The sequence below is a fragment of the Barbus barbus genome, assembly GCF_936440315.1.
Source record: "Barbus barbus genome assembly, chromosome: 28".
In the NCBI taxonomy this organism is placed as follows: domain Eukaryota; kingdom Metazoa; phylum Chordata; class Actinopteri; order Cypriniformes; family Cyprinidae; genus Barbus; species Barbus barbus.
Window position 1 is genome coordinate 14,229,345 of NC_136756.1, and position 24,914 is coordinate 14,254,258.

At 36.7% G+C, this 24,914-nt stretch overlaps 2 protein-coding genes across 5 annotated transcripts; both read left to right on the forward strand.

The window, feature by feature from the left end:
• Positions 1 to 1,705: 1,705 nt before the first annotated feature.
• Positions 1,706 to 4,441, forward strand: LOC306848074 (Rieske domain-containing protein-like). 2 transcript variants are annotated; one of them, XM_079382402.1, is made up of 4 exons: positions 1,706 to 1,868; positions 2,708 to 2,897; positions 3,196 to 3,230; positions 3,334 to 4,441. In XM_079382402.1, the coding sequence occupies exons 2-4, from the start codon at positions 2,732 to 2,734 to the stop codon at positions 3,613 to 3,615; spliced, it is 483 nt and encodes a 160-aa protein (XP_079238528.1). In that variant the 5' UTR covers positions 1,706 to 1,868; positions 2,708 to 2,731; the 3' UTR covers positions 3,616 to 4,441. The 2 variants fall into 2 exon arrangements, with proteins under 2 accessions (XP_079238528.1, XP_079238527.1); XM_079382401.1 differs by having other exon boundaries at positions 2,675 to 2,897; positions 3,334 to 4,440.
• A 5,069-nt stretch (positions 4,442 to 9,510) lies between these two features.
• LOC306848188 (uncharacterized protein) lies at positions 9,511 to 23,039 on the forward strand. 3 transcript variants are annotated; one of them, XR_013782213.1, is made up of 13 exons: positions 9,511 to 9,915; positions 11,955 to 12,296; positions 17,291 to 17,338; positions 17,645 to 17,680; positions 18,638 to 18,934; positions 19,214 to 19,252; positions 20,357 to 20,440; positions 20,566 to 20,655; positions 20,766 to 20,873; positions 21,384 to 21,428; positions 21,540 to 21,630; positions 21,959 to 22,789; positions 22,852 to 23,037. XR_013782213.1 is itself a non-coding variant. In XM_079382577.1 (12 exons), the coding sequence occupies exons 1-11, from the start codon at positions 9,871 to 9,873 to the stop codon at positions 21,618 to 21,620; spliced, it is 1,215 nt and encodes a 404-aa protein (XP_079238703.1). In that variant the 5' UTR covers positions 9,511 to 9,870; the 3' UTR covers positions 21,621 to 21,630; positions 21,959 to 23,039. The 3 variants fall into 3 exon arrangements, 2 of the variants coding, with proteins under 2 accessions (XP_079238703.1, XP_079238704.1); XM_079382577.1 differs by having other exon boundaries at positions 21,959 to 23,039; XM_079382578.1 differs by lacking the exons at positions 9,511 to 9,915; positions 11,955 to 12,296 and adding an exon at positions 15,096 to 15,332 and having other exon boundaries at positions 21,959 to 23,039.
• The last annotated feature ends 1,875 nt before the right edge of the window (positions 23,040 to 24,914 follow it).

Here is a 24,914-nt window from a genome sequence, read left to right on the forward strand (position 1 = left end):
ATGTGTAATGTATGTTTGGCACACTCGCAGTTGATTCCGGCCCCTTTACCATCTGTTATTGGCTATATCAAGCTCACAGTTTCACATGAACCCAAAGCATTAATTAGCTGTGCAGTTATATTTACAAATACAGCCTTGTTTCAGCCTATGATTGCTATTCCAGGTTGCTATCACCATTGCGCTTGTTGTTTTACAGATTCCACTGCACAACTTGTATGATACTGTATATGAGGGTTATGTAAAGCAGTACACTTCAATGGAAGAATGGGAAGAATATTTGTGTATACCTGTACTGTATTTACCATGTTTATAGTTCAACCGTTTCAGGGAATGGGTGCTACCAAGGTTTCATCTTATTTTCCACTTCTGCTGCTCTCTGATGTAAATAAAACATCCTGCTCTTAATTCCCATGATGCTAGCTGTTAAAAGGAACATTTGGCCTTTGGAAGAATCTGGGTTAATGCATTCTCAGTCAGGCAATGGAAGGGAAATAGAGGGGTGGAGGAGGAACATCAAAAGCAGTTTTAAATGTTTTCACCCAAAAGCATCAGGTGAAATGATGAAATGCATTTTAATATTATACTACCTGCTATTTAAAGTAGATTGACATTTTGTGAATGTTTGGTGCAAATGTATCCCATGATTTATGGAAAAATATGAAAGATGTTACAAAAAAGCAGGCATGGCAGAGAATGGTGCCTCCCTAATTTACTCACAATAATTAGCATTTCATTAAACACTTAAAGTGAAATCTTAAAGTGCAGGCTGCTGTTGTTTATTCATTATACCAACAACCTAAGTAAACATCTGTTATATTATTAACATTATTAAAATGTTCTAGGCCTTTGCAATGCATTCATTATATGTCTTTATATGTAGTCATATATATAGTCTGTTTTGCATGTATTACTCTTTGTATTTATTGTTTTTAAACTTTAAGTTTTTAAATTTAAAGTATTTATTGTTTTGTATTTATTTTAGAATGACATTTAAGGCCAGGTGCCACTGTCATTTAAATGTTATTCTTAAAGTTGGCCTGTTAAATTAAAACATTTAAAAAAAATAAAAAAGACTTCTCTGATAACATAAAAACACTATGCAAAAAGCATGTGAGTGGATTTATAACTGGACAGGAAAAAAGCTTTGAAAACATAAACATTAATTGAAGTCGTTGAATTTACAAGACATTAACAGATTTGGCCACTTCTCTAACCGGGTTGCGTACCAACAGCACCACCTAAAGGTCTTACATTAAACTTTCTTTAATATTATAATGGTTTTACGGGTTTATTCTATTAAACATTTGCGTAGTTGACATGAAATACAAGGGAAAATTAATGCTGTGGTGACATACTATCCGCCATTTTTATATAGGTCTCCAGTTTTATAAGCTATAGGTCTTTCTTTATATTTAGCTTTTATACAGAACCGTTCTACCTCGAAACTGTGTAGTAAAGGCACAATATTAAGAATGGTGAGAAACTGACCCTAAAATATACACTTTCACAATATATATATATATATAAATAAATAAAATAAATAAAGAAATAAAGAAATAAAATTATACAACTTTTAACCGGAAAGCAAGATGATTAAAAAGTGTTAAAATTACAGCACCAAAAATGGTCGCGATAATAATAATAATAATAATAATAATCCTCTCTTCATTTGCGGTCTAAACTCTTATTTTGAAACGGAAGCGCTGGATATGACCGGAAATTATCCCAGCTACTGTGAATTGTTTCATATTGTGGTTTCATCTTTGATATTTAAGTCGTAAATATTTACTGATCAATTGTTTTGAAAAGCGACAAAATGAGAAAGATGCCAAAGAAGATTATCATGTTTTGAGAAATGTCAAACACAGGTAAGCAGACTGCAGTTAATTTTTTTGATCATTCATAATATATTAGCTCTTCCTCCTAATTCTGTTTAATCTGTAAAATTTTACTTTCTAAAATATCCTACTTTTTATATACACCCGGAAAATCTTTCTGTTTTGTGGATAGCCACATAAACACCACTATAGTGATCTACACAGAAAAAGGGAGGACACTTGAACACTGGATTTACAAAAAAAAAAAATCAATGGGTCATTTAACCATGTCTTACTATGTCCTTGGAAGGCTTTTGTCTTTCAAACACATTACAATGCAAAAAGTTATTTCTTATTTACATACGTAATGCAAGGATTTAATTTTTTTTATTAATGCATTAATTATATAATAATGCAATAATGCACATTAATACATATAGCACACAAAATGGAACGTAATGTAATTATATTTATAAATGACTTCTAAAAACACTTCCAAAACAGCGCACAAACCTTGAAAAGACCTACCTCATTAATTATTCAAATACAACAGCCAATGGTAAGTCTCCGACAGCAGACCTTTCCAATATTTACATTTTTGCGGTAGAAGTAGTTTTGTTTTGTTTGTTTTGAGATATTGCTAGTTAAGTGTTTTTCCATTTTTTTCTATTGTCGTTAATATTAATAATTAGTGCTATGTTTTAAATGTGTTGTTTCATACTGTAAATGTTTAAATAATGTATAACAAAGAAATGTATCTCTTTATGACAGCTGGTTACATGGATACATGATTTCACATGCACACCTCACATCTATCTATCTATCTATCTATCTATCTATCTATCTATCTTGTACAGTTCTGACATTCTCTCTTCTGGACCAATTCCCAGTGTCAGAAGATTGGGGGAAAAAACATGAGCTCTGATGAAGATGGGGCAGCTGCATCCAAACGTACTCATTTCATAGGGAAGAAAGAGAATATAATTCAAGCCAGACGAGTGGTGAAGTCAGTTGGTGAAAGAGATGTTCTGGTGATTTACCACCAGGGGGACTTCTATGCTATTGATGTGCGCTGCTATCGTAAGTTAAGAACCGGTTGACTTAAAGGGATAGTTCACCCAAAAATGAAAATGTTGTCATTATTTACTCAGCCTTATATCATTCCAATTCCATGTAATTGTCTTTCCACACACACATATAATATATTGTTTTGGCATGGATAATTATTTTTGCCTGCTCAGAATTTTATAGATTGAAGGCCATGTACATCCTTCAGTCCTCATTAGTATAAAATGTTCATAAAATATATCTGTTCACATATATTAAACAATATGTTTAAATAACACTGTTGTGCTTTTATGCTTTAATTTTGTTGAAGACTCTGGAGGTCCACTTCAGGAAGGAGATATAGAGGTAGATTGTTCTGAATACTTTCATTATGCAGTTTTTTTTTTCTCATTTATATTGAATGCCACAAATTTGCCTTAACTTTCAATTTTCTCTTTTGCCAATGAAGGACTTTGATGGACAGACATGCATAGTGTGCCCATGGCATAAGTATAAAATTACATTAGCTGAGGGTGAGGGTCTCTATCAGGCTGTGGACCCATCTGTGAAGCCCCTGAAACCATCCTGGTGCTCTAAAGGCATTAAACAAAGAGTCCACACAGTGACAGTGTCTAATGAAGATGTGTTCCTCACCTTAAATGATTCTCCAGGACCCATTGACTCTGATTACTATCAGACTGAGAAATATAGAAACACCTTCCTGAAAGAAGGGCCAAAGAAAACAAAGTGACCTCATGGGAAGACATATGAGATGAGTGAGTGTCTCAGGCATCAGGTGATCTGCAAAAGTGTTCTGCTGAATTTGTTTTTATCTGTCTCTGCTGGAAAACCTACTTAAGTTATAAAGCTGGTCTAGCTGATTTGTAACCAGTCACCGTTTTCCAAAAATCCACCTGACCACCTAGTTTGTTGGTGGTCCAAGATGGTTTACCAGCTAATGATCATATTAGACCAACTAAAAACCAGCTAGCATGTCCCAAAACCATTTTCGAGTCTGGGGCCCTTTTCACAGTACTTTGTCACTTTCCAAGTGCTTTTTAATGGACAAATATGCTACTTCAAACTATATTTGAATCCACCTACATTTACAATGTTTAGACATACTATTGTAGATGTTGGCTTGAAATATGTAACTTTTTATTTTATCATAATTAATAATTTAATCACTAAATCAGACCACTAACATGCTTTTCACATGTAATCCTGTATCCAATCCCATGGATTTTCTCACTTTTATTACTCAGATATGCAGATTTAGTGACAAGTGCACAGGCAGCAAAAATAACTAAATAAAAAAAGTAATAAAATAAAGAAATGGTGGAATAGGCACCTAAAAACAAGCTTATGTAACTTTCCAGTACTATCCAGTTATATTTGTAGTTATCTTAGGGTGTTCTAAACTACTTCTTGTTTATAACAAGTTGGGCACATTCATACTTGCGTTACATTGTTAATAAAAATTATTATAAATGTAGCTCATATCTGTATACAGTCATAGGAAATTGAAAAGTGAAATGTAGTATTATATTCCCTGTTTAAAATAAAACATGAACACAATATATGCCTTTTAGTCTTTTATTAATATTTTTAATTCTGTGAACAGGAGGGAGGTTCTCAGAGCTGGTAGGGGATTTGATTGAAGTACTGACAGTGATGACAGTTGAACTGATAATGGAGTGTGTCAGGGAGTCAGAGGATGATATGGAAAAATGAGAGGCCAAGGATGGAAGTGAAAGGAGGTGTTTGAATGAGAGAAAAGGGTTTGTAATCTGTGTGTAAATAGGAGTGCTTAAGGCAGACTTGAGGGCCGGAGGAATGCTTAAAATAGCAAATGTATATAAAATTCTACGGCAACACCAATGACCAAAAAAGATCTGTAGTTAAAATAGAGAATAAGATTAAATGCAGGAAGTAATTTCTTTTCCAATCAATATAAAGCATGCAATTCATACAGGTTTAAAGACAGGAAATTCCACCTGTATGCACATTATAGAACACAATATTTTTAACAGTTCTTGATTTGTATAATCATAGCAACTTAAAATTAATGCATACATTGTCTCTGTATTTTGTTTAACACAAAGACTGCAAGTTTAAACAAAACTTCAATACTTTGGAGGTAAAGCATGTAATATAACGTCTCACATTACATATGTAACCATGGTTCTCTGAGTAGGGAACGAGACACTGCGTCCTTTAGGGGTCACTTTGGGGAACACCGTCAGCGTGACCCGTGTCTGAAGCATACATACAAAAACCACAACATGTTTGCCGGCGACAGTTTATGACGTCACTACTGGCACGACCACAGTATAAAGGGGCGCCGGGAGAATACGTCATCCACATCTTCGCCTGAAGCTTGCGTCTGAAGCATGCCACAAAGCCTAGAGGACGCACTGTCTCATTCCCTACTCAGGCCTAAGCCCAAGGGGAGTGGCTTTAGGAAGGGCCCAATCCCTTAAGAGGCTGCCCAGTGGAAGTCATGGAGCGAGGAATTCATCTCTACCAAAAGGGAGGGAATCTGGATGCTCGGAAGGGAGGAGCATGCTCGTAGATGACCCTCTACAGCAGGGGCCTCCAACCTTTTTTACACCACGGACCGGTTACGGTTTAAAAAAAATGTTGCGGACCGGGGGGGGGGGTTTGTTGTTGTGGATGGTCTTTAAAACAGGTCTATTAATTTATACTGTTATTAGCACATGTTAAAGTATATTTGTCTCTTGTCTCTTGAGAATATGCACTATTAATGCAGCATTAGAAAACTCCATCAGTTTTTTTTACTTTCACTTTCTGTATGACTGAAGTTAAGACGTTCTCCGGCATAACTATTGCGCAAAGTTTGCACGTTGCTGTTGTGATATCTATTGGCTCGCCTTCATGGTTTAAAAAATAAATATCTCCAGTATTGCAACGTAACTGCAACCCCCCCATGCATATGTATCTTAAACACAGGGATACATGAAAGAGGAATCAAATCGGTATGCCACGCTGTCTGAAACACGTCTCTATGCTTGTGCTGTACTGGCACACACCCAAAGCGCGCACAAGCATAGAGACGTATTTCAGCAGCACGGCATACCGATTTGATCAACTGCGATACGTTTAAGCCCTAATAGCCTATATGACAGATCAGAGCAATCTTACTTAATTTTTTACTTAATATTTACTAATTTAACATGAAATCGTCAACTTGCTACTCGATATCAAATCGCATACAACGGAAATACAGAATAATTAGAAAAATCATTTACACACAATAAATAACAGAGCGTCAAATCTATTCACGTTTTCCCCCGAACGTTCTCGCGACCCGGTAGGAATTCTTCCACGGCCCGGTAGTGGGTCGCGACCCGGTGGTTGGGGACCTCTGCTCTACAGTGAGGGAAGCGATGCTAGCCTGGCAAAGACAGCTCACCAGGGAGGCAAGAGAAGGCCTAACAACCTGGCACGTCTGTTGACCAGAGCTCTGAAGAGCAGAGGCTCAACTCTCGAATCGGAGAGGGACTCAAACGCTCAGTTTAGGCATGACATGCTCGTAGGTGACCCTTTAAGTGAGAGGAGCAGTACTAAGCCTACACAGAGAAAAGAGCAACTCAACAGGGAGGCAGAGAGAGGCCTAACCACCTGTGGTCGCTCTAAATGGAGCTCCAAGGCGTAGAGGACCCAGAAGGGGGGGACCCCTCGAGTGCCTGGCTGAGGGCAACACTCAAGCCAACCCTCAGGGTGAGGGGAGTGTTGCTAGGCTCAGCCCACTCGGACAACTCATAAAGGAGTTAGCAAGCGGCCAGTTGTCTGAAGATTCTGTCACCGAGCTCAATACTCTCAACAGAAGTGAGTGATCAATGGCCCAGGAGCAGGTTCGTTAACTCCCAAGTAGAGAGGAGGAAGACCTGATCTGCCCAGGTGTGGTGAGCTCATAACGAACCCTCCCGCAGCAAGGGAAGCACTGCCACACCCTGAGACGGACTGACTGAAAGGGGCCTCTGAAATGGGATCCATCTTAAATGGGGGATCAGACATTTCAATAGAGATGAGTCTAACAACTCAATATTGCTGCATAGCGAGCAGCGGCGCCCCCGGCCCTCAGGCTGAGGTAGGTCAAGGTCACAGAGAGGGCAGCAATATCTAGCTTAACCAGAAGAAGGCACTAGATAAACAGGTAGTGCTGTCCTATGGGGGACCGTCAGCTATTGCCAACCCAATCCAGCCCTGTGCTTTCTAGAGAGCATGGGCCCCGTTAACCAGACCAGCAGAGCCTTTAGAAACAACAGGGACCAGACCATGCATGGAGCTTAGAGCTTCTTAGAGCCAGAGCATTCAGGAAAGAACACCTCTCACTCATGCCTCAGGGAAACCAGTGTGCTCAAGCCCCCTCCACAGAGGGGCGGTACATTGGTTCACTATAAGGGCAGTGTGGTAGTAAAGCCGCTCAATGCCTCAGCGAGAGGAGGTGCATTCAGAGAATGCATGATGATTGAGTGGATAGCCTAAAGTTGGTGGAGTTGATGGTGGTTACAGGGGAATTAGAGAGGGGAAGACGAGGGCAGATGCAAGGCCCACCGAGGGAGGGGAGTAGATGCTCAGGTTTGCTTACTCTAGTCCTGATGAAAACGCCTTGTCTGGATCACCTCCCTTAGGTCTTGCCTACCTCCCTTAAGACCTGCGCCTCCCTCTAGCCCCACCCGCAGGCGGGGGAGGGGTACGAGTCGTGACGCTAGCCTTCTGTGCCCGTCTCTGATCCTTAGACCGGGACGGGCCAGGACCCCTGGGTTGTTCTGGCTCAGACCCAGACCTACGTGGAATGAAGGTTTTGAAGGCTGCCTTCCCCTCCCTAAACTTCTCAACCACCGTCTCGACGGAGGTTCCAAAAAGTTTGAGAAGGCGAGACCGGAGCATCAAGGAGAAAGCCCTTCTCTTTCCTCCCGATATCTGCCAGGTTCACCCACAGATGTCTCTCCATTACCACCATGGCTGCCATAGACCTGCCCACAGCAGAAGCAGCCTGCTTAGTGGCACGGAGAGCCAGATCCGTGGTGCGGCACAGCTCAGCTACCTCATCAGGGGAAAGGCCTTCGCCCTTATCCAGGTCTTTCAGCAGATCAGCTGTGTACAAAGAAGCGACAGCCTGACCTGTCGCTTCTTTGTACACTTTTTTCTACTCTTATCATGGTGAGCACTAGCAAGGTGTTTAAGAGGTGTGTGGATCCGTGTTGACTTTTTTTGTATTAAAAACACTTTTCTTTTATTGGTTGTATGAAATATGCTAATTTTTTGAGATAGGAATTTTGTGTCAAAACTAACAGTCAGGTCGGCAGTCTTACCCATGATTGTGGTTTTGAGTAATGAACCAGGCTGGGAGTTTTTAAAAGCCTCAGGAATCTTTTGCAGGTGTTTAGAGTTAATTAGTTGATTCAGATGATTAGGTTAATAGCTCATTTAAAGAACCTTTTCATGATATGCTAATTTTTTGAGATAGGAATTTTGGGTTTTCATGAGCTGTATGCCAAAATCATCAATATTAAAACAATAAAAGGCTTGAACTACTTCAGTTGTGTTGTAATGAATCTAAAATATATGAAAGTCTAATGTTTATCAGTACATTACAGAAAATAATGAACTTTATCACAATATGCTAATTTTTTGAGAAGGACCTGTACAGTTTTAAACAGTATCAGCGCCACTTCAGTACCTGTGCCCCTCCTCCCACGTACCCCCTTACCGATGCAAATTAATGAGAGTTAGCTGATATGTAGTTGCACAGTTAGTTATAGTTAGTAGAATGTCTTGAGTGGAATATAAAAATAAACTGTAAGCACTCTTTTTTCCTTTTACCAGGCATGCCAGTTATGTAACTCGTCAGCCTATCACAGCTCAACTCCAGTTCAAGTCAAGTCAAGTTGAGCTTTATTCCTCAGGCTTGCTTTCTCTGCAAGGGGATATTTGTGTGAGTGTGTGTGTGTGTCTGTTTGCGCGTTTTTGTGACGAATGAGGACATAAATTTGGATAATTTTAATAATTTATTTATGAGGACACTACCTAATGTCTGCATTTTTCAAAACGCTTATAAATCTTACAGAATTAGTTTTTTGAGAAAGTAAAAATGCACAAAGTTTCCTGTAAGGGGTAGGGTTAGGTGTAGGGTTGGTGTAGGGCAATAGCACATACAGTTTGTACAGTATAAAAACCATTATGCCTATGGGATGTCCCCACTTTTCACAAAAACAAACGTGTGTGTGTGTGTGTGTGTGTGTGTGTGTGTGTGTGTGTGTGTGTGTGTAGTGGTGGGCCGAGAGAAATAGAGCAGGAATGTATGTATCTTAAACTGGAAACTTTGTGTAGTATATATCATATGTGTTTGTGTGTATGTGTATAATACAGAATTCGAATCACTAAACTTATAGTAGCCTATATAGGTCTTAAAAATGAATTGGTCAGTTTTTTATTTGGTACACACATACATTCACACACAGTGTAGAATTCAGTTGTTACTAAGGTAAATCTAAATGTGGACGTTTTACTTCTTACAAGGCCAAGTCCGACACCACTTGTGCAAGACACCGATTTAAAACGATTTTTCAACGAGTTACCTAAACAGACTTTCCTAGTTTGTTTTCAAACCATTTTTACTCAGAAATCGCGTGTGTATGTGGAGTAGCGTTAAAACGTGACTTGTGCTGTCAGACAGGAGTTGCAATAATCTTATGCAACCTTGCAAAGAGCTGTGGGGTCTGCCCAATAAATGTCATGACGATGATGAAGACTGATGCTGAGGTGCGTGGACTGCGCTCCTAACCCCTTCCCCCATAGGCAGACAGAGAGATGAAAAAATCAACGCGCCTTTAAATAGAACCATATTGTCCTTCTGACTGCTGTTATCTGACTGCTAGAGCGGAGACAGATCCGCTCGTCATCCATTGCCTCACCGCACGACACGACCGAAGAAATACCTTTTTTATTCTTTCATTCTACACACTCTGCATTGAACATGCCGAGCAAGAGAAAGAAGAACAAGCGCCGAATGAGAAAAGTGGTGAGTATTTACTTTTCACACTTTTTTTTAATTCAGATTCATTGTCTTGCAAACGATTCAATTTTTTTTTATTAAACAAACCGAATTCGTACTTGAAGTTTGTACTGTCAGCTTTGTATGGATTTTTTTCAAGTCTTTCGCCAATAATGTTGTTTATTTAAAATGTACTGCTATAAATAACATTCAGTGAACAGTCGCCACATGTTTATAACTTTGTTCTCTGGCCATTGGTCTATTTCCATATAAAGAATTTATGAATCTTTTCTGACATTATGTTACTTGCAGTGGCATCGATGTTGTAGTAGGGGGTGTGTCCCATAGGAACCAGAATTACACGTCCCACTTTGTATCTCTAGAAACATTTGGATTAATTCATAAATAATTCATAATAATAATTTATAATAATTTAGCAAAGATTTTCAGTGTAAAACCTTATTAATTAATGTATTGTCCTGAAAAAAGTGTTGCTTGGAATGTTAATTTGAAATGACCATTTCAAACAACATATTCCTGACTTCTGTCCCTTCTGCATTATCACAGTGTAGCACTGTATGACAATAAATACAAGAATCATAATAATAATAATAATTACTCTGCGTTTTCTATGGGTGTGTTTCGCCTATAGAGTGTGATTGGTTTGCTTTGTTGCTTTTTTGTTTCTTTGTTCTGTCTGTGCAACAAACCAAACCATGCCTTTTGACTCCACCCCCAAACTCAGATGGACTTTTGTTGATTTTGGCACATCCCTTCAGCCATTCTGATTCCTAACATGGTTCAGTGCACATTCCTACAGAAGCAGTTTATCCAGAGACCACTACTAAATCCACTGCATCCATTGGTTTTGTGAATAATTGACCCATTATGAACCCATCAGTTTTTAATAAATATATTTTTGGAAAGTGATTTAGTTTACATTCTGTCAGTGCAAAGGAATGTTGAACTATACTGACCATGCCTCACCACTCTGACCAGTGACATAATGAAACACACACAGTTTGTGCATGTGAACACTGGACTCTTTGTTTGAATTTTACAATTTTAAAGTGCATGTCATTAAAATCTCACCCTTTTCATTCTGCTTAGTTAAACATGTAGCTGTTGTTGTCCCAAAATGGCATGCAGTAATATCAACAGAACTGCCTTTCACACAAGTACAGAAATAGAGGGGTATCTTTTATCTCTCTAGCTGTTAAGACCCCCAGACACAGCTGGTCCTAAACAGGGCACATGTCACCCTCTCTAATCATCCTGGTAAAATAGGAAATAGTGAGAACTGGGGGGTGAGTGCATTCCGACGCCCTGTTTGTTGCTAACCAGTGCTTCAAAGCAGAAGAAATATCTTTTAAAACTCAGCTGCCAGATCCAATTAATTCATCTTTTTCAGCTGTAGGCCCATGCACAATCTTCCAAACTAGTTTCTCCTGTTTTTATAGAATTAACAACCTTGAAGCAAAATGTGCTTTTTTCTTTTTTTTTCTAAGCACCTCCTCTGGTCCCCCAAATGACAGACCGTTTATTCTGTTATGGCCGGTTTCATGGACTCGGGCCCATGTTTTGCCTGATTTGGCTTTGTCAGTACTGATGCTGGTCTTCACACATGGTTGCATAATTTGACCTTAACTGTGCTGGCCACTGTACACCCCATACATGCACAATGAGAGCTTAAATTCTTTTGAGGCCTATGTAAACCGCACTGGCCAGCCCTTGCTTTTGGATAATGAAGCTGTGAGTGTGATTATAATGCGATTATGGTTCCATCATGATGTGATTAGCATTTTTGTCCATTCTGTTTAGCCCCATCCAGAGCTCCGAGGGGTGCTGACTCTTCCAACTCGCTTGACTAGGCATGTCTGAATCAATTGGATTCAGACATTTTTTGCCATTAGACGGCCAACTTTTGTTCACTTACGTAAGCTCTTAGTGAATTTGTTAAACCCTGTCTAATACCATTATGGGGTCAAGTGAACTAAAGATGAGAAATAAATTGGTTATGATTTCAAATCTCAATTTTTTCTCATTCTTTCATTTGTTTTGAGCAGCAGGCCCAGAGAAAGGCTCTGGAGGAGCGGTTCGCCTCCTATGGAAAGGGAACCCCAGGAGTGTGTGCTGTCCCTGCCCCAGTTCCTGCTCTAGTTCCAGTTGCTAAAACCTCAAAGTGTCCCGCTGCCGTTCCAATTCCCCTGCCAGTGATTGCTCCCATTGACGTTCCTGCTGAAGTTCCTCCTGCAGAACCAGTTGTGTTAGAAGTCCCAGTTACGGATGCAATCAAAGACAAAGTGGTGAAAGATGCAGAGGACCTAGGACAACCCCCAGTTGAACCCCCTGCAAAAGAGCCAGATGTGACTGAGGAAGGTGAAAGCGTTGTCATTCCAGTATCAGAGGTAATGTGCTAATGAACCCCATTCTTTGAGGTCAGTCATATAGGTTCAGAGCTGTTGATAATTATCAAGTGCACACAAAAAATAGTAGGAAGTCTGTAATTTATCATGTAGATGTTACTGTTGCAAGTATTTACCTGTCAGCAATGGCTTTTTGCAGCCAGCATGGAAGAAGGAGGGCAAAATTTTAGTGAGTGAACATTGTGTACAGCATGCCTGGAGCCATGGCAGATTCTTCCAAACTGCAGTTTTATTGAAAATAAGATTATTAGCTCTTCTGAATGCTGTTTCCTTTTTAGGAACAGTATTTAAGACATGTTGTCATTGAATACCAGTTGGCTCAGTAGGATTTTATCTTGTGGAATGTGTTGAATATATGAGATCAGATATTCTTGTGTTTATCCTTAGGCCCAGTTTCACACATACTGGGTCATGAGGAGGGCCACCAAAAAAGGGTGCGCAACTGGACCTTTTGTCCTGGGTGCAAGCTTGAGAGTGCTTGGATTGTAAAGAAATAACAATTTCAACCGAGGGGGACAAGGGAACACGATTTCAACCAATACAGGCCTGAAAGTGATTGTGCTGAAGGGCCTGTGAAAATTTATTTGTACCAGACCCTACAATTCCTTGCTGAGCATAAATACGCAGTCACATTTACGGTTGTTTGTCAAAATTCTGAGGACAAAAACAAGTAATTTCAATAGGAAACCACATGTTTGGGAATTTCACATGGGGTGAAAGATTTCTACACACAGTTTTTGTTGGTTTCTAGTTGGTCATATGATTTTTTTCTTGTTTAATCCTGCTTGTGGAACCTCTTTGTGATCTTCATACATAGGTATACTACAAAATAGACTTGTATCACGCAGAAAATTTTGCTAATGTGGCCGGACCTTAACTGATAACAGGCTTGTATTTTATATATATACACACACACATATATATATATATATATATATATATATATATATATATATATATACATATATATATATATATATATATATACATATATATATACATATATATATATATATATATATATATATATATATATATATATATATATATATATATATATATATATATACATATATTAAACAAAAAAACTTTGTGCATTTTCAACATATATTCTTAGTTAAGTGTGTTCTGCATGACAAAACTCTACTTTCAGATTGGATCTGTGATGCTCACATCCACAGTGCAGCATCAGCATTAGAGATGAACCAATTGGAATTTTCTTGGCCGATTCCGATTTTTGAAAGTGTGACCTGCTGATACCAATTTTTGCCGACTCCAATTTTCTTTCTAAGAACTATAATTGACAGCATATACAAACAAAAATCTATGCAAATTTCAATGCAAATTATTTACATAATAAAATAAATTATTAAACATTACAATTCCCCCAAATCTGGACTAAGTTACAGATCTCACTTAACTCTCAAAATAAAGTGCTCTGTGACTGGAAAGAGGAAGAAATAGTTAACTAAAAATGTGTTGCTGTATGTAACAAAACATTTGTCATTTCCCACTATGTTTATAAATGGTCATTTTTTCCCCTAACCTAACCTTATTAAATGTGTTATCTTTCACATCAAATTCTGACTTTGTTTCAATTAATTCATTTAGCATAATAAGAAACTGTAGAGTTGTTACCATTCAAATTAAATTAGTATTAACAAACTCCATCTTTCCACTGCTGAGGAAACAGAAGCTGCATCTGAAGTGGCATTAGATGCATTTACACAGACTGTTTGATGAAGCTGAGGTGCTATAAATGCATTTACACTGCAAAATTTCAAATTCATAAATAATTTTATAAGATTAATGTTTTGCATATTTTTTTAAACATACAAATAAATGTTGAAAAAATTATACTTTTAAATATGACTAAACCACCAGTAGGTGGCGGCAAGTGTCACTGGCAATAAAAGGATCGGCTCGGAATCGGCAAGACTTCAGACTGAAGTGCCTTTTTTCGACTCCCTGCCAAATGATTACCCCCCTCGTTGAAATCGCTACTTGATTGCCTAATCCTAACACCTCCCCCACACCTAAACCTAAACCAACCAATACTAGGGGGGTAATAATCTGGCGGGGGTCAGAATTCGGCACTATACCGGTCATGCGAAAAATTGGCCGATTCCGATCACTGGCCGGTCAATTGGTGCATCTCTAATCAGCATGTATCTGTTTTCTGACATTATTGTGCCCAGTGTTGGGGCTAATACAATACAAGTAACGCAAATTATGTAATCAGATTACTTTTTCAAGTAAATAGTAAAGTAATGCATTACTTTTAAATTGATAAGTTTTCGTTATTGAAGAAAAATAAGCAAGCCTCATCTCAGGTGACAAAAAGTAACTGAAAAGTAACGTAATGCATTACTTTCCATAAAAAGTAACCAAGTAATGCAATTAGTTATATATAACCTTTATTTAACTAGGAAAGTCACATTGAGGTTAAAACCTCTTTTACAAGTGAGACCTAGTCAAGACAGGGTCAGATAGCAGGATTAAACAAATAACAAACCACAAACAAAACCAACATCAATGTATACAACAAAGAATACAGTAGCATAACAAGTTACTTATGAAGTAATGCAATATTGTAATGCTTTACTTATAAAAGTAACTTTCCTCAACAATTTTGATATACAAGCTGACGTTCCTCCTAATGATACCAAAATATAAATTCACTGCCACTCTCTCCTCAACCTCTTGCACCTCACCCTCCCTCCTGTTTTTTGAAGAGCAGCCAAGCTCTTAAAGCCCTCCCTTCTTTTCCTGTGAGCTCTGCTTCAGCCTCTCCTCTCACTTCACAGACATCACAAGTGCTTGGGTTGGACATCCACACACACTGAGTTGCACAGGGCAGGGCGAGAGAGAGAGGCATATACCCTTGCAGTGAGTGTCAGGTTAAGGGCTGAGTTTACTGGAAAGTGTCAGGTCTGTGACGGCATGGGTCTCATTCTGAGTTGGTTTCGAGGCCCTCGAGAGCCCGTTGACTTGCTGGATGTCTCTGTGGAAACGCAGGTGAGCTCCCACCTTAATGGATGGAGGCTTGGTGAAGGGGTTTAGCCGGTGGAAAAATAATGTTTTGTACTCTCTGTGTCTCCCCCAGCTTTCTTTCTGCCCTCCTTGCATTTGTTGTAGGGGCCAAGGTGGGTGTTTCAGTGGCTGGTTTGTTAGACAGTGTGGAGGGAGGAGCTTTTTTGTGTATGTGCAGATATGTGGGTGGAGACGAGGAATGTGCTTGGGTGGGGTACATGGCCTAGTCATGCATGCTAATGAGGAGGTTAAATGAGGATTGTTAAATTTGAGTGTAGGTACTCAAGAAATTAGAATTGTAAAAGCGATTGATTTCTAAGTTAATTAGTAATAGGCATTGATTTGTTAAAGATGGTAAAACTGTTTATTTTTGAAGAAAGAGAATATGAAGCAGATATCTGACTGTAGGCTCATTTATAACCACATGCACATGCTCACCTCTGACGAGGCGTGGTGGCTAACAGAATCTCCTTTGTTTATTTAACAACAATCTTTGTGTCCACAGTTATGTGTGTGTTTTTGTACTGTGTAAGTCTTTGTGTGGTGTACACAATACATGTAGTTAAATGTCATTTGGCATATGGAGCGTCTATGATGTGAGCATACATTAAACAGTAATGCTTTACCTAGGTTATTATCATTTAAAATTTTGTTTTTATTTCTGTTTTTTTTTTTTTTTTTTTTATTTAGTTTTGTTTAGTTTTCACTCTTGTTTTTAGGGTTTTTTTCAGAGTTTTTTTTTCTAGTTTTAGTTTATTTGGTTTTTAATATTTTAGCTCTGCTAGAGTTAATGTGCTATCTGAAAATATTTGATGCTGTAAAACTTTCTCAGTGCTGTCTAGTGGCATTTTCATGAATTGTAAAACTAAACATTTGTGGCCATGTTTGCGATGGCAGTAGAAGTGTTTCATTATTGCATTCATTTTCATTCATTTTTGCTTATAGTTTTAATTTTATAGTTAAAATTTTAGCCCAATTCTCGTTAAAACCTTAAGTGAGGCCCACTGAAATGAGAAACTTCATGCTGATAGGTATAGAAGTCCATTTCCACCACATAAGAGGGGGGAAAAATTATATCATAATTATGACATAAAAGTCTGAGTTTTTATGTTATAATTATCATTCAGTATCTCATTATGTAAACTTTTATGTTATAATTATAAATGTTATAATTTAGATTTTTATGTCATATATAGAGATGCCTTTTATTTCAGAATTTAAAAACTTTAACTTATTTTAGTTTATTTCATAATTCTGAAATTTTAAGTCAGAATTTAAACTTTTTATGTCATAATTATTACTTGCTATGACGTAATTCTAATTATGATCATGTCATAATTATGATTATGATACTAAAGCATGACTTATTTTCTTATATGGCAGAAATGGGCTTCCACAGATAAATGTGTTGCAGAATTGGAACAGTGGAAGATCTCAGAACAGCCCGGCTGCACACTGCTTATTTATTTCTTTTCTTTTCTTTTTTTGTCCTTTTTTTTCTTTTTTTCAAAGACTTGAATTAGCCATGGAACATTTTGTTCTGCTCCCACAGGGGGCGTTCGGAGCACTCACCTTCTGTGAGCAAGTGCAAATGTTCAGTACATTATGCACAGACTGGCATAGTAATGTGGAACACATCAATATTAAATCATACTCAATATTTCAACAACATGCATGTGTTGTACTCATATGTTACACATTGTTCTGCAATGAATATGCATTATTAACATTTAGAATTTAATTGTATCCCTGTTGCTTGCCTAACTATTGGTTAGAGGTTGTTGTTGTTACATAATGTATAAATTAAAGTGTTGTAAAATATTGCGATTATCAGTATTATAATATAGTTTAACACTTTATGACAGACAGTCGTAACACAATGGATCTTTAGTGTGATGTGGACACTGAGCTTTAAAATTTTGTGTTTACTGTTCTTTTTTAAGGTCACATCATCTACAGATGAGCCAGTGTCGATCCCTGCAGAATCTGAGGTATGGTAACATTGCCTTTGGCCATACACACTAATGGGCTGGTAAAGGCTTTTTTCCTAATTACCAGGCCTCTGGCGCCACACCTTACTTTTCAGGGTGCACTAATGTGCTTTTCTCATAACTTTGCTTTATGAGGTGTAAAGAAAACGTATTAACCCATATTAACAAGGATTCTAGCTTTACAGAAATATACAGCATGCCTATAGAATAAACTTATATAGGACTTTGTAATGTTATATAATGGACTTTATCAATGGAATTTGTTCATTCTTTAATTATGATCTTTTTAAAATATGCTATTCACAGGTCCAGTTCGAGGACACTACACCTATAGCCACAGAGGTTGGTTTATATACATACAGTATTTATAGATAGAAAATAATGTATTTTATTTTGGTTTGATACTATTTGTTTTACCACCACAAAACTAAATTAGGTAACACTTTACTTAAAGCCTTTATATATAATAAAAGTAGTTTTAATGCATGTATTATGCCTTGTAATGCGTCTTATAATGTATTGTACAGTCTCATGAGTAATTGTAACAACAGTTAATACATTGTAAAACTTATCAATTCATTGTTTACACTCTGCATTTTAAATTTGGTTATTATTATTTACAACAAGATATAATCTATTACATCACACACACACAAGGAATAATTATAATGCATTATACTCTTTAATAACCCTTTATAATGCATTATACATAAAGGCTTTAAGTGTTACCCAAAATTAAAATGTTCCTTTATGAAAAAAAAATAATCAGTAAAAATGCTTCAAAGATTGTAAATGCAATGCAAAAAAAACATTTTTATTTTGTTCAATAAATTAAAATCCACTACTATTCAAATGTTTTAGGTCAGTAAGATTTTTAAAGAAATTAATACATATGTTCATCAAGGGTTCATTAAATTTATCAAAAGTGACAATGAGACTTTCTGATTGATACAAAAAAATCAGATCCCAATGTTTTACCATATTTTGATAAAATAAATTCAGTCTTGGTGAGCATAACAGATCTTTCAAAAGCGTTTAAACAAATCTTACTGTCCCCAGACTTTTGAATGGTAGCATAGAACCTTGATCTATTAAATATGATATCTTTCAGTAGACAGATCAATTTCAAAAGACTATCTTTTTCTAAATATCATATATCAGGCTTTACAGGGTTAATTTAACATGCAACTCACTATAATTCCATGTACTGTAGCCTAGGATCTGTAAACATGTGAGCATTTTGCTTTTGTGTACATTATGTTTTGCATGTTTTCTCGTCTTTATGATGTTCTGGTGCAGACGCATGTTGTAGCTCAGCCAGTCGAGACGGTTGACACCGTGCGTGAAGATGAAGCTGAGCTTCCTGCTGAGGATCCTGTGGTAGAGGTGCCAGTGCCAGAGATGGTGACTACAGCTGAAACTGTTCCTACGGTTGAAACTGTGACAGAAACAGTAGTACCTGAAGTTGAGCCTGTTGCTGATGCCACAGTGGAAGTTGACGGGCATGTTGTCGGTGTCGTGGAAGAACCTGCCGTTGAAGCCGAAGCCATAACTGTTGAAAATGAGCCTGCTGAAGTCCGCACAGAAGTCACGGAGGTGCCTGACACAATACATCTTCATGGCACATTGTAATGGACTCTTTGTATGAGTGTATTTGCATGCACAACAGGTGACTCTGTCTTGTCCGTTCTGTGTACTTGTTTGGATAACTGGGCATGACATGAGCCTCACTCTTCCCCTTCTTTTTACATTTCCTTGGACACTTTTGTCAATGTTTTAAGGCACACTATACTAACTACAGTGCCAGCAAAGATATATATATATCAGAAATCAAGAATTTTTTTTTTTTTAAACAAGTTCCTTCCTTTCTTATAGGATGTACATGCAGAGCCTGAACTAGAAGAGTTTCCAGTAGTAAGTTCTTTTGATTTATTTTTTTCCCCAGTATGCATTTTTGGGGATAGTTCACCCAAAAAAAAAAAAAACAATATATATATATTGAAAATGCTATTATCATTTACTCTTCTCATGTCTTTCTAAACCTGTATGACTTTATTTATTCTCTGGAACATAAACACAGATGTATCTCAGATGTATCTTTATCTATACAGGTATAGTGAAAGTCAAGTTGTCTTGGACCCCACTGACTTTCCTCTGTGGAACATGAACACAGATGTCAAGGCCCCAATTTTAATATCATCATTTTAATTAACATCATTTTAATATACTGTATGTGTCGTAAACTCTCATCTCAATAACAAAACACAACAAAAATGGAAGTGGTGAGAAAACAGCAGTTAAGAAAGCATATGATCATAACGACCTGGATGAACTGTTCAATTTGGCACGTATAATTATATAGTATTCATATTTTTACTTAGATTTTACTTTATATATTTATATTTCTACTATAAACCAGCTGAGGGAACCTTTCTAGAAAGTTCACTTTGTCAAACTGTTTCGAAATCCCAAAACAAATTCTAAATAAACTTATTAAACAAACAAAAAAATTACATCACACCAGTTTGTTCTTTCTTGAAGTACATTGGGGTCTTAAGCGTTTTTGTCTATATTATGAAAATCAAAGGGACCTAGTGTTGTTTTGGACCCCATTGACTTTAACTGCAAAAAAACAGCTCAAACTTTCTTCAAAAAATGACATTTTGTGTTCTGCAGAAAAAATATGTCCGTGAAACAAACGCATATGTATCTCAGTGTTTTTGTCTATCCAATGAAAGTAAGAGGGGTTCAGAGTTGTTTTGGACCCCTCTGAGTCTGACTTTCACTGTTTAAACAAACAGCTGAAACATTTATTTCTGAATATCTTGTGTTTTGCAGAAGAGAGAAAGTCTTACATGTTTGGAACAACATAAGAATGATTAATAATGCCAACATTTTTTCTTTTTGTAAACTGTCCAGTAAAGTAAAATATTCCTCTGTAGTGGTAAAAAGCTCACTTCAATAACATTTGCCTTGAATGCCAAGGGGCATAGAGATAACATGCATTCCTTTTATTAGGAAGCCGCAGTACCTACAGAAGCTTTAGTGGAACCAGAGCCTGAGCAGAAGCAGCAGCAGCCAGTCCTACTGGAGGAACCCACGGTATAAAATTACTTTTTATTAACTCCTTTCATGGGGTAATTTCAAGCATCTTTGTTCAGAATCCTTTTAGATTGAAGTTTAATTTTAAACATGGTCTCTTGCCCTCGGGTTTTCACATGCTCAAGCCTTCGGTCGAGTCCACGAGTGACCCCATCACTGAAGAATTTGTTGTGACTGAGTCAGTAGCTGTTGACCCAACCGTTGCAGAGGAACAGGTGAGCAGTTGAACTAATTGAGGAGACACACCTACAATGTGCACATCAGGCATTAAATCCTGTTAGCTCCTTGGATGGATCTAAATAGAATATATGGCCTTTTCCCATAGATTCTTGAAACAACAACAGATGCCCCCGAGGTTCTATCAGAGACACTGTCAGAAACGATTCCTGCTCTTGAGCCTCTGCTTGTGCCTGTAGCAAAGGAGATTATACAAGTGAGCTTTTAAAATGGTTAACTTGACTACAGTGTCCCATTATTTACAGATATACACACACACACACAAAAGTTTGAGGTTAGTTAGGGTTTTTATGTTTTATGTAAACCTTTAGTGCTCACCAAGGCTGCATTTATACAATTAAAAATACAGTATAGAAAGAAATAGAAGAATTATTGTGAATTATTATTACAATTTAAAATAACTGTTTTCTGTCGGAATATAGTTTACAGTGTAATTTATTCCTGAGATGGCAAAGCTACATTTTCAGAAGTCGTCAATGTCATATAATCCTTCAGAAATGATTCTAATATGCTGATTTGTTGCTAAAGAAACATTTGTAATTGTGCTGCTTTATATTTTTGGGGAAACCATGATTTTTCAGGATTCATTGTTAAATAGAAAGTTCAAAAGAACAGCTTTTATATTAAATACTGCTACAAGTGTTGTTTTACTGGAGATTTTTTTTTATTTCAACAGTGAAATTATAAATATTGATATACATTTCAGGCTCAAGATGCATTTGTGCCACAACTAGAAACTGAAACTATAAAGGTATTTTTCCTTCAGTATTTTTTAAACCTCTTCATTGTATGAAATACGATGTTGCCACCACCTCACCGACAAATAGTATTTGTTTTAGTTCTCATATTCTCATTTTTATAGGGCTTGGCAGTGGCTAGTGGCCTAACTGTGGATGCCATAAATGGATGTCTGGGAGCTACCCAAGTTGCAATTGAAGGTTAAAGGGGCTATGGTAAGAATGTGGAGCTCTTAAGGGAATAGTTCACCCCAAAATGAACATCATTTACTCACCCTCAAGTTGTTCCAAACCTGTATGAATTTCTTTCTTCTGCTGAGCACAAAATATTTAGAAGAATGTGGGTAACCAAACAGTTGATGGTCCTTATTTACTGTCAAAGCATGTAGCAATACAAATGCAAAATAAAATAAATAAATCTGGGGACCAGCAGCTGTTTGGTGCCCTATCCCTTCCAATAATTTGAATCACTTTAAACATGAACAAATGAAATAATGTTCAAGAGCCATGGCAACAATAAAATATAATTTTCTGTCTTTTACAGTTTCATAGGACATAAAAGGATGGCTGAAACATGAAACATTGCAAAGTGCCTTTCTGTGCCGATTCTCTCCTCAACTATGACAAGGATTTGTGGCTGTTCTTCGCTGGTGGAGTTTTTCTGAGCTTCTGGTTAATTTTATTCAGTTTCCATATGCATGTACAGTAGATTTGGTGGCGTTATACATTACATATGTATTAAAGTAAAATGGAAGGGTGTTGCAAATTTGTATGTTTTTACTTTATGTCCATTTTGTAATGTGGTCAGACACTCCTTGTTGTATTTGATAAAATTTGATAAAGATTTGGAGTGCTAGAGCACGATTTCAGACTATACCATCACTACATCTCTTCTGTGCCCCTTCAACCATCCACATCATGTGCCTTTTTCCAAATGATAAATAAAGGGAGTTTGAGGATAATGAGTCTTCCCAAACTTTGCTGTATGCATTTCATTTAGATGAAAATAGTTCAGACTAAACTACTGCTATGCCATAAGCTTGACAGATGCAAATGAGTATGGGGATGCACTATAGTTTAACAGGGGCAAAACATTTTAAAGACACATATCCATTAAGGTAAATAAATGGAAACATTTTGCCAATTCACATTTGTAATATCCTAAATGCCTCCATAGGCTATCTGAATTGCATTTACTCAATCTTCCTGTATGTTATGATAAATAATGTTTAAAATGTACATCGAATTCATGTAAGTATTGAAAATGAACTCCGTGAATTATAATTATTTATTATTAAAATAAAATAAAAAACGCCAGCAACAACATAAAGGTTTTTCCAGCAGGGGTTCGAGCTTCAACTGGCTGGCAGGGGCCGCCACTGACAGGTCATGTGACCCGTCAGTAGCCACTGGCAGCTGCCAGTCTGGTTCTGGCAGGTCACGTGACCTTCCAGTGGCTGCCTGGCTTGCAGTATGCATTAAATTTCAGCAACCATAAATTTTTGGCAGATTTTGTGTTTTGTGCTTAATTTCTTGGTAACTGAGTGATTAGATGCGTTGTGAGGACATCTGCTGGTTACGCGTGTAAAGAACGCCAACAAATAAACCAAACCTGTCAAATTCAGTCATGTTTTGTTCTGTTATGTCTTTTTTTTATTATTTGATCACAAATGTTTGTTTGCAGTTATACACTGAAAAATACTGTGTATATTTTTGGCCTATATTTATCATTTTAACATTTATATTTTGTCAGTTATAAAACATAACAGTCCTCAAAATCTATTTTTGTTAGATTCAGCTCACTTCCGGGTACAAAGCTGAAAGTTAAGTTTGAACACACACACATACATTTGGACTTTTAAATTTTATTTTATAAAATGAAATAACTTTGTCTAATGTGCCCCAACCTGTTTTTCTTGTACAGACATCCAGTAGGCTATTCATTTTTATTTTTTATTTTTTTTTGTAATCATTTAACTAAAATGTTGGGTTTAAAGTAATTTTTAATAACCCAATAGTTGGGCTAGTCCATATTTGACTTAGAGTTGGGTTAAATCAACTTATTTAGTTATTAGTGCTCTGGTGGCAGTATTTTAACTTTATTTAAAAAAAAACATAAAACATCTGAAATATTTACCTTTCCTTCTGATTGCCATCAAACCCTAACAAGGAAACAAATAGGGGAGACACTTGTCTTGTGAGTGCTCAGTTTCCTCTTACAGTACAAAAGTTGAGGCTTCACCTAACAAAATATGTCTGCAGTCAGATAGTCAGCAGACAGTCAGATCTTCTCTCTTAATAAATGAAATATCACAAGCTGAGACTGGATATCAAATCAAGGTAAGACCAGTTTTAAGCCTTTTTATCCAGATAATTTTACTTAGTAAATTTAATCAAGCAACCTATCAATTATAATACAATGAATGGTGCACTGTAAAAAGTGACAAATTGACTTGACTTAATCACTCCAAAAAGTAATAGGTTGATTTAACTTAAAAAATTGAGGAAACCCATTGCCTTAAAATTATCAAGTAAATAATAATTTTAAAAATTAAGTTAAATGAATTGTCAGGTTCACTTAACTTATTTTTTTATTATTATTATTTACGTGATAATTTTAAGGCAATGGGTTTCCTCAATTTTTTAAGTTAAATCAACTTATCACTTTTTACAGTCTGGAGGAAGGTCAGTGTGTTCTTATAATTGCTTTACCAATTAACAATGTAAGTTCCATCCAATTGAGTGATGAGATAAACATATAACAGATTAATCTATATTTTCAGTGTGTTTATAAGAATAATGCATTTTTCATATTTTTATGGAAAAATCTATTATTGTAATAACAGCATTGTGTAAATATTGTTTTACAGCATATAAATGGTGTTGTGGTACAATTAGATAGAGCTTATATGTGTATCTGTATCAATGTCTTAATTGTTTACATCACAAGTATCCATTTACATTGTTCGATTTAATAAATAATTGAATAAATGTTGCATTTTTGTTCAAATGCCACTAGCAGGTCATTTTGAAGGCAGTGAATTGATTTATGCAAGTAAAAGTATTCTATGGGCATACTTCCAACCAAAGCTACATTATTAATTCACCCTCATGTTAATAATGTTATTGAGCTTGAAAAAATATATATAACTATAACTCACTCAAAAAGCTATTTTATTTTATTTTGAAGTCCTCTCCACCACACAGGCATGGCGTCTGTTACAGTAATCCTGAGAATCATAATCATGTTGTATGTGACTTCATCGTTGAAAATACAAAGCCTGAGTCATGCACAGACAATGAGCGAGGAAATGCTTGGAGTAAATACATGGCATACGACGCTGGTAGGTACACTAAATGGAATGCAGCAGAACAGGGAACTGCTTTTTTCTCCATAATTTGCATTTTGCACTCTGATAAACCAAATTTTTTATCAGGTTAAAGTTAAAACAATCTTTGCAGTTATTTGATGTATGCACACTTTTCTGTATCTGAATGAG